Source organism: Papaver somniferum, chromosome 5 (assembly GCF_003573695.1).
Source record: "Papaver somniferum cultivar HN1 chromosome 5, ASM357369v1, whole genome shotgun sequence".
In the NCBI taxonomy this organism is placed as follows: Eukaryota; Viridiplantae; Streptophyta; class Magnoliopsida; order Ranunculales; family Papaveraceae; genus Papaver; species Papaver somniferum.
This window is the reverse complement of record NC_039362.1, coordinates 99872036-99881326: the sequence shown is the minus strand read 5'-3', so window position 1 is coordinate 99881326 and position 9291 is coordinate 99872036. Positions and strand designations below refer to the sequence as shown.

The 9291-nt window shown below is 37.5% G+C and overlaps 2 protein-coding genes across 2 annotated transcripts; one reads left to right on the top strand and one right to left on the bottom strand.

Moving 5' to 3' along the window:
- The first annotated feature begins 2137 nt into the window (after nt 1–2137).
- LOC113282309 (serine/threonine-protein kinase STY13-like) lies at nt 2138–5393 on the top strand. The gene is made up of 6 exons (XM_026531290.1): nt 2138–2790; nt 3154–3286; nt 3431–3626; nt 4298–4422; nt 4509–4667; nt 4789–5393. Exons 1-6 carry the CDS (start codon nt 2663–2665, stop codon nt 5098–5100), a joined length of 1053 nt encoding a protein of 350 aa, XP_026387075.1. The 5' UTR covers nt 2138–2662; the 3' UTR covers nt 5101–5393.
- A 193-nt stretch (nt 5394–5586) lies between these two features.
- Nucleotides 5587–9004, bottom strand: LOC113282308 (BTB/POZ domain-containing protein At1g67900-like). Its single transcript, XM_026531289.1, has 4 exons — nt 8010–9004; nt 7836–7905; nt 6487–7746; nt 5587–6270 (listed from the first exon to the last, which is right to left on the bottom strand). Exons 1-4 carry the CDS (start codon nt 8066–8068, stop codon nt 5779–5781), a joined length of 1881 nt encoding a protein of 626 aa, XP_026387074.1. The 5' UTR covers nt 8069–9004; the 3' UTR covers nt 5587–5778.
- Between the last annotated feature and the right edge of the window lie 287 nt (nt 9005–9291).

Sequence of the window (9291 nt, the reverse complement as noted above, 5' to 3'; positions counted from 1 at the left end):
TTGGCGAATTAGGTAGAGTTCGGTTACGAAGAAAATTTAACATTTTTGCGAACGAACCGAACTTGTGGACTTCTCATTATTTTCGTAAACTAAAGTTCGGTGATATCCTTATTTTGCAAAGGAACCAAACTTATGGACTTGTGTTGTTCTAATACAAAGAGTTCGGTTAAAAGTATTTTTTTGCGAATCAACTGAACTCTGAGTTCGGTTAAGAAAAAATTAATTCTCGATAACCGAACTTTTCTCTGAAAAAAAACCCTCCATTAAACCTCTCTGCAACTTCCATTTTCAACTCATTTTAATGATTACTTCTCATTTATTCAACCAAAAACGAATGACAAGTAATGGGTTTGTGAGAATATCTTTGTTAATGTTTTAAATTAAGCTATATATATAGTGGTGGTGGTGGTTGGTGGTGGTGGTAATCGGAGGTGGTGGTGGTAATCGGTGGTTGGTGGTGGTGATAATCAGAGGTGGTGGTGGTGGTAATCGACGGTGGTGGGCGGTGGCGGTTGGTGGTAATCGGTGGTTGGTGGTGGTGATAATCGGAGGTGGTGGTGGCGGTAATCGGCGATGGTGGGAGGTGGTGGTGGTTATATACATATATAGGTGGTTATTGGGTTGATTTTAAATTAAATTAGGTTAAGGGTAGGTTAGTCATTTCAATGTTTTAGGACATTCCTTATAACTATAGGGAAGGTGGCCTAATAAAATCATGGTCCCCTCAAAAAAACCATGGTCCCTGAAAAATCGTTCTTTTGGAAAAAAGATACTAACTTTTTTACATTTTACCCTAAAAAATGGGTCAGGCTCTAAAAAATGGGTCAGGCTGAAAAAAAAATGATATTATCCCTTTTCCAAAACGGGAGGGAGTATGATTTTCATGTAAACTGGAAACTAGGGAGACTAGTTTTATTTTGTGGCTGCTGCTCTTTGGGATGAGAACTGTGCCGGGTAAACTAAAACACAAATGCGGGGATATGCGATTTGGAAACTGAAGCGCGTCGGTATATTATAATGGTGGACAAAATGGTTGTATGGGCAGGTTGAGAATCCATCCATAATTAGAAACAAAAATTACATTTTCACATTAGATTTTCTTTAAAAAGACTGTAAAGTGAGATTAGTTTCACTGATTTTGTGGATATGGAAGGGATCTTGCATGTGTGTATGATGCTTCCTCACTCTTTCTTAATCTCATCCTCTTTCTTATACTAAACTGTTTAATGTATGACTCATCCCAAATTTAGTTCATTTGTTTAGTTGCAATTACCATGAAGATGATGATGATAAGATCCAAAGTTGGCGTGGTTTATGATGTAAATTACCACATTGCCACTGCTCTTTTGAAAACATAACTCGTGAAAGTCATGTAAAAGTTACACATGAAATGAAAAACTTAACTCGTGAAATTCATGTAAAAGTAAAACCATCTAAAAAGAATTTTACAGGGATAAAACCATTAACCATCTACCCTTTCCCTAGTAGGAGCACCTTTTATTATTATGATATGCTTTTTGAGACAGTAGATGGTGATCGCCGTGAAAACCACTTGTTTAAAACCGCAATAAAGAGTCGGTCATTATTCCGTTTTTAAACGTCGGTCTTTAAACGGGGTACCACTTGTTTTTTTTGCCCAGTAAGTGTCAGAGAAACTCGGATAATGCACAACACAATCCGGTAAGATCATATGTCCTCTATAACACCTTGGTTTAATATAGCCTCCTTGATCTCTATAACACCTTGGTTTACGGAAGACAATTTTTATTCTAATTTGTGTCCTCTATCCAACTATCAAATGAACTACTTGATTTTACCTATGATCACCGAAGCGAAGTACTTGGTGATTGCATAGAAAACTATATATTGGATTCTTCGTATATGGAAAACATTTTAGGTGTGTTGTTGATTTAGCTCAAAATTGTAAGAATTCCCCCAAAATTGTTGATCAGAGAAGTTAAAGAGTAGGCAATGGCATAGAGAAAACGAAATTGGGAGCTTGTCCACGCATTGGTTTTTCATTGGGTCGTCCCCATGTTAAGGGTCAGTTTCCATGTGCCTTTCTTTCTAATCTACTATGTACAGTATTTTTTTTTTTTGGCCTCTTTCTCTCTCTCACACTCTCTCTTATTAACTCGTTCTCTCTCTATTTCTTCTGATTAATTACTCTCTCTCTCTCTCTCTCTCTCTCTCTCTCCGTGTGTGTGTATTTGACAGAAGTACTTGAATTTGTTCCTTGGTTATTGCCTACAAACAGACTGATTAAATTTGCTCAAACCCCCACCCCCACCAGAAAGAAAGGGGGAAAAAAAACCAATCTTGTTGTCTGTTGCTCTTGCTGAGTTTCAATGAAGATTTTGGTTTGATTGATTGGTTCATCTATCTTCTTGTTCTCTTTACTTTTCTATTTTAATGAAATACTGCTTATAAAGTTTAAACCTTTGCCTCCTCAACAATTACAATCAGTTGATATAAGTTTGCTGTATCTTTGAGATTTGGGTAGTTGGCTGTGTTGGGAAACCGAGTCATGTGAAGTAAATATAATGTGTTTTTCTATAATTCAACTTCTTATCTAAGTGGTGGTGAAAGATTATAACCATAAATGGTGATGGGTACAAGTGTTTCTTGGTAATTAGTTTTGCTCTTTCTAGAAGAAAAGAAGATGGATTCTGAAAACGGCTTCTACCCAGATGAGTTTCATTTAGACTCAAAATGGTTGATTGATCCAAAAAATCTGTTTGTTGGTCCAAGAATTGGAGAAGGTGGTCATGCTAAAGTCTATGAAGGAAAGTAAGTCTACAAGAATTCTCCTTTTCTTTTATCTCTTTGCTTTTGTGTTAATTGATAGCTTCTAATCTGTTGTTCTGCATTGAGATGACATTTTGAATCTGAAAATTTTGTTTTATTCTTTTATTTTTGTTATATTTTTATTTTATATTGTCTTGAAATTTGCAACTAGACACAGAATACTCAAAGTTGTCCAACTTGATTTTGGTGGAAAAGGGGTTTTATTTCATTCCCAAACAAACCCATTTCTGCTGAATTGAAGCAGATTATTCTTGTCTGAAGTAATTGAGCTCAGATGCTGTTGTTAACACTTGTTTTGTGATAATGCTGCTATTGCCTTACACTTGTTATTTTGGTGCTATACAGATACAAAAATCAAAATGTTGCTATTAAAATTGTTCATAAAGGTGAAACGGAAGAGGAAATTGCAAAGAGAGAATCACGGTTTGCAAGAGAGGTTGCAATGTTATCTAGAGTGCAGCACAAAAACTTAGTAAAGGTTGTCAACTTAGATCACCAAGTACTTCCAGTTCAAAGAAGTTAGATTTTCTCTTATATCCATCTCCTTGCGGTATGTAAGGGGCATGGATACTTTTCAATTTTGTGGATAGCACCTGATAATTGCTATTGTGCATTTTGGCAGTTTATTGGGGCTTGTAAGGAGCCAGTAATGGTGGTAGTAACTGAACTTTTGGCCGGTGGTTCATTGCGTAAATACTTGATGAGCATGCGGCCCAAGTGCTTAGATACATGTGTAGCAGTCGGTTTTGCTCTCGACATTGCTCGCGCGATGGAGTGTTTGCATTCTCATGGGATCATTCATCGTGATCTGAAGCCTGGTACTCAATAGCTTTCAAATTAGTTTTGTCTTTTTGATGTTTCGAAGTACCCCAATAGCTAATCTGATGGACAGTTAATATTCAGATCAAAATAGGCAGGTTATTCTACTGACATGATGATCACCAAGCTTCTATATATGATTGTTAGATTATTTTGTCAAAAAAGAGAAGTCCTAATATCTTCTTTGATTTGAGAATGTTGTAAAGTAAGAGTACTTTCACGAGCTTCTGGTTGCAACTTGTGCCACACCCTTTGAGACTTGACTTTAACTTTGGTATCTTCTCAACAAACCTGTCATGAAGCTATACTTGATTTGAAATGCTATTCCATCAGTGTTAGAATATTTTTGCTTTGTTCAGCTATTGATGTCAGATGTGGAGAACCTATGCCTTTGTGAAAGTTTTACATCTTTACAGTTCAGTCATAAGTGATTTAAGAGGGCTCAATCAGCCATAGGAATAAATCAAAGTTTCCTTCCATACATTTTATAAGATAGAGATGTTAAAAGCACAGAATTAGAACAAAAGACATCTCTTGGATAAACAATCTTGTCGCACTTGAGAGATATCCAGGAATATTTTCTGTGAACTTCTCTGATGTATCAACCAATGCTAGTGAACTATATTTATGTAACATGTTATGTAGGATTAATAATTTGTTTCTTCTCCAGATAACTTGATCTTGACAGCAGACCTCAAAACGGTGAAACTTGTCGATTTTGGTTTAGCGAGAGAAGAGACGGTAACAGAGATGATGACGGCTGAAACAGGGACATACCGTTGGATGGCTCCAGAGGTATTTCTATCTTGGTAATTTACTTTTCTAGCTCTTCTCCAATGTGAGGAAAAAATAATAATCAACCAACGCTTGTTTCCACGCAGTTGTACAGCACTGTTACATTGAGGCAAGGTGAGAAGAAGCATTACAACCACAAGGTAGATGCGTATAGTTTTGCCATTGTATTGTGGGAACTATTGCATAACCGAGTCCCTTTTGAGGGCATGTCAAACCTACAAGCAGCCTATGCAGCTGCTTTTAAAGTAATAATATCTTTTCACTCTGACTCTTATTGTTTCCGAAGATTCAAAAGTCAAATTCTTCCTTGTATTCCAAAATTAATTCTATCATTTCTGTAACAAAACTTTTATGTCTTTGTTTCAGAAAGTGAGACCCAGTGCAGAAAATCTACCTGAGGATTTGGCTTTAATTTTAACTTCATGCTGGAAAGAGGACCCAAATGCACGTCCTAATTTCAGCCAAATAGTACAGATGCTCCTTCATTATCTATCTACTGCTGCACCAGCAGGACCACCGGCAATCCCATCTCGCTTGTTTAGTTCTGAGAATAGGGTATTTACACCAGACTCTCCAGGAACTAGCTCGTTGATGGCCATCCGTGATGACGAAACCCCTAAGGCGAAGTTGGAAAACAAGTCTAAAGGATTCTTCTTCTGCTTTAATCAATGCTACTGATCTATATACCAAATGAGAAGATCAGGGTTCCTTATTGCCTTTGGAGGGTCCCAACTTGATACAAGGGAAAGCTCAATGAACTAGGCTATAATCCCAGGAAATACAGTATAAAAACTAGATGTTTAATTAATCAGCTCTATCGGTCAGTTCAATTGCTGTGAAGAGGCTGTCTTGTAATATGGTACTACTACTGAAAAATATTACTTAGTTGTAAGATTCTAGTTAGCTCTAATATCATGAACTTGAATTCGGTTCTAACTTTCAATATGAATAAAACTTGAGAAGGTTCTTCAGCTTTCCTGTGCACTTGGTAGTTTGCATTACCAACAATGCAGAATTGTGTCTTTCATCCAAAATCAGCTTTAGAGACACCGGAGTTGCTTCCGTCTTTGCTAGCGTTCAAAGGCCAAAGAGAAGGACCCTATTATGTTTAGTTTTATATACGAAGTGCAAGCAAAACCATTTTAATTCCAGCAGTGTTTTACAGTATGAAATCTGAGTCACTCAAGTGATGATATAGATGATTATTAAGATGAGTACTGTACCACAAACAATAAGAAATTTGAAAGCTTACATGCATTTTCCAAAGAAAAGAAATAAACAAAAGAGACAATGTCGATAACTTGTTTACATGTAATCTGAAAGAGAAGACAAATAATGAAAGGACAGTCACTGTCTTCAAGTAATTCTATTCAAAGAGAGCAGCCTACTTAACATCTTCTTTGGCCGAGCAGGAATGGAGCGGAACGACTGGAAAGACTTGAGCTTGGAATTTGTATTCTTCACAACAACGTCGTCCATTTGGTCTTCATCTTCTGTTAGTTTCATCCTAAGAGTTGAAATCTTTGAACTTGGTGAGGTAGGACCAGACATACTCCTCCACTCTTCCTCGGTGGGCTTAATGATGGTGATGTTTCTGATTGGTGGCAGAGGCTTCAATGAGTCCTCTTCCTGTGTCCCACGAAGTACCTTGATATTGTTAGGCAGGTCAGTCACTGTGCCACCAGCCATCGAAGCTCGTGCCTGTTCGATGAATAAAAGTTGTACCACCATTCTCAGTGGGAGTAGCTCGTTCTGTGAGGCGTGCATACAAGTTTCTGCAGAAAGCTTCTTGCAGTCTAGAATTCGGCACAGCTGCTTCCTTTCGCTCTTATTTAAATCTCTGTGTGACTGCAAGGTCAGATGCACAAAGAAGCTGATTACTACTACTGAGAGACTGGTTCTATAATCAACAATTCCTAACAACCAGATTACACCATATATAAGTTGAAAACGGATAAGCTGACTGCTTAAACGTCTTCAAAATTTTAAGCTGCATTTCATCAAATTAACTTAATAATAGAAATGAAACAATAAGTAACCGAGGGGTAATAGTAATAGACTTACCTTAAGGTAAGTGTCGATAGCTCTATAAAGATCATCATGTTCAGGCCTTGCGAAATCAGGTATCGACTCTGCAAGTGCAATCACCTTCAGCAGAGGCAGATTTGGATCTGTAGCAATTTCCTGAAGATACCCATCAACAAGCTTTGCCACCCTCAGTTTTGAACTATGTGATGCTGAAGCAGACCTCCGGGTCTCCAAAAACTCGAAATTAAAGTTCTCTGCCGATCTTGACCTCCTCAACTTTGCTTTGGCTCTTGGTGGACTTGTTGGAGAACTCTGTCCCTGTACCATGAATTGTTCCAATATGGTGGTGATTATATCAACGTCATATTGTGTTCCATCGGCTGATAACGTTGGAATCAATAGATCGCTGACTTTTGCTTCCTCCAACTGGGTTCCGACTCTTCGTGCTAATTCCATTTTCGAAGAAATTGAAGCACTGAGGATGTTTCCAACTTTAAAAAGCTTAAGTAAGAAACTACATGAAACGGAAGCTTTCTCCGTTGGTAGTAAGCTTACTATGGATTCTAAAAGGAAGCGATATTTCACTGTCATCTCTCCGATGGATTCTGAATCATCCTCGCTCTTGATAATCCCTTCTTTGGATATATTGGGTAACCATCTAGAAACATAAATTTGCAGTGCTTTACAAATAAGATTTGCGGGCACATTTCCGCCAGATTTAATAGCTACAATCATTCTCCAATAGAGATCTATACCAAATTCTGCTATATCTTCAGCCCACCACCCTTGAGATGCAACAACCCCGCCGTTTCTCTGGCTCGCTACTCCATTACTTTCCATATCATCCTTACCCAACTTCGAGTAAGTGTATGACGACAAACTCGGTTTAACAGGAAACGATAAAACTCCCGTGGCAATTGCATCAATACATCGACTCGTTATCTCAAGATCCTCCGACCACGTAGGGAATAGTTTTGTGCTTTGTAAGGTCAAAAGTGAATCTTTCCATCCTCGAAGAATACAAGCATTCAAAAAGGCCTCAAGTTTACCTATCAAATTACCCTTATCGACATCTTCCGTCATCTGGAGATACTCCGCCGCACATCGAACTGACACAATGTTGAGTGGACTAAGAGTTATACCGATACCATAACAGAACTTTGCACAGATCTCAAAAACATCGATCCCACAGGGAAAATCATCCAGTTCGATCACTAGTTCTTGAGAAGCTTTCAGTGCAACCGAGCTTTCGGAACATAAGCGCTGTAGATACAAGCATTTTGATAGCAGCGGAAACTGCTCCACGGATACACGAACGAATCAGTACTATAATGAAAATAAGAACACGTTCAGAAACATGAATATCTTGACATGATCTTAATTACCTTATGAAGCAAAAATTTAGTTTCTTCGACAATAATTACGATGTCGGTGGAGACTTCAGTAGAGACAGACCTATATTTCCATTCGAAAAAGGCAATAAATTAAAATTAATCTACACTAAACAGATTTTTCTTTCAGAAAATGAAAATGTATTAATCATTGCACACATTACTTACCTCACATCCCCTGTTGTATAAAAGGTATCAACCCTAGATCCAAGCTTCATAAACTTCATTTTAAGTTAATTTGCTCAAGAATTCCAAAAAACTATAAAGTTGCCGCCATCAGAACAACTTGTTCTGTTCTTTGGATTGAGTCAAAAAGTTGTATGTCTGACTATATAGTAATATAGCTGATCATCCAACTTTGGATGAATCGATTCAGTAGCCAGAAAAGAAACTTCGATTCAAGAACAAGAAAATTAAAAAAAAAAATCAAAACATTTACAAGTCTAGATGGATTTCATGAAAGAACCATAAAGCCCTAGACTGTAAATTACTTTGAATTTTATGTGAACCATATGAATTTCAAGCGCCCGTTGAACACATAGACCACTGAGAAACAGAGGAGCTAAAGAAGACGCTAATTTTTTTTTGACAAAACACAAGAAGAGTCTAAAAGAGAAAAAAGATAAATAGAACCTGAAAATGAAGGTTCCATTCATGCATGCGAATTGAAGAAGATGTACAGTTAGCACGTGGTTTATTGGTTCCGCATTTCTCGGTTTCTTCTTCTTCTGCTACCACTAGCACTAGGTACGACCATGAAAAATATGAAAAGATAAATCTTTGTTCATTTACAGTTAAAAGAGATTCTTTAGTTTTCCAATTTCCAGTGATCATCAGTCAGAGATGGATTATTTTAGTCAAGAAAACAATAATTTATGTGCGACATTGAATATTGATCAAATTATTAATATCATGGAAATGGAAGAATTGTGAAAGAAACAAATGTAAGTGGTGATTGTCCCTGTGGTTGTGATTAAGATATACGCCATTATATTGCATGGCGATCACTGCTTAAGATATAACCTTTGACTTCACCCATAATAACTTGAATACCCCTCTGTTTCCGATGTGTTTTTCTTTTTCCATGAGCCTAGAGACGGTTTAAATTAAGCATCAACTTGACTGGTTTGCTGTGAATACACATGAATCTAGACTATGTTCTTCTCACTTCCATTGCAAACAAAGTTCAAAGCAAGAGTCTAAGACAACCATACATATGGCCGTTCATTGATATAATGTAAGGGCATTTTGGTAAGAACGAACATCTCAATGCACCAAGAGACAAGAAAATCTATTTACGCTGTACGGGTCCAAATCCAATGACAGCCACTGAGGGTATCTAATGACAACTGTCACTCAAGTGGGACAATGCCATTATCTCATCTCTCAGACAAGCGGGACGCGTTTTCTTCTTCCAATAGGTGATCCTCCAATGTCAGTGGACTGGTGT

Bases quoted from the DNA above. Each gene is read 5' to 3' on its own strand.
- LOC113282309 (XM_026531290.1), top strand. From the start codon at position 2,663: ATGGATTCTGAAAACGGCTTCTACCCAGATGAGTTTCATTTAGACTCA. The intron at 2,791-3,153 runs GTAAGTCTACAA...GGTGCTATACAG, and splicing joins GCTAAAGTCTATGAAGGAAA to ATACAAAAATCAAAATGTTG. The intron at 4,423-4,508 runs GTATTTCTATCT...GTTTCCACGCAG, and splicing joins ACCGTTGGATGGCTCCAGAG to TTGTACAGCACTGTTACATT.
- LOC113282308 (XM_026531289.1), bottom strand. From the start codon at position 8,068: ATGAAGTTTATGAAGCTTGGATCTAGGGTTGATACCTTTTATACAACA. The intron at 7,906-8,009 runs GTAAGTAATGTG...ATGGAAATATAG, and splicing joins TATACAACAGGGGATGTGAG to GTCTGTCTCTACTGAAGTCT. The intron at 6,271-6,486 runs GTAAGTCTATTA...CTGACCTTGCAG, and splicing joins CTATCGACACTTACCTTAAG to TCACACAGAGATTTAAATAA.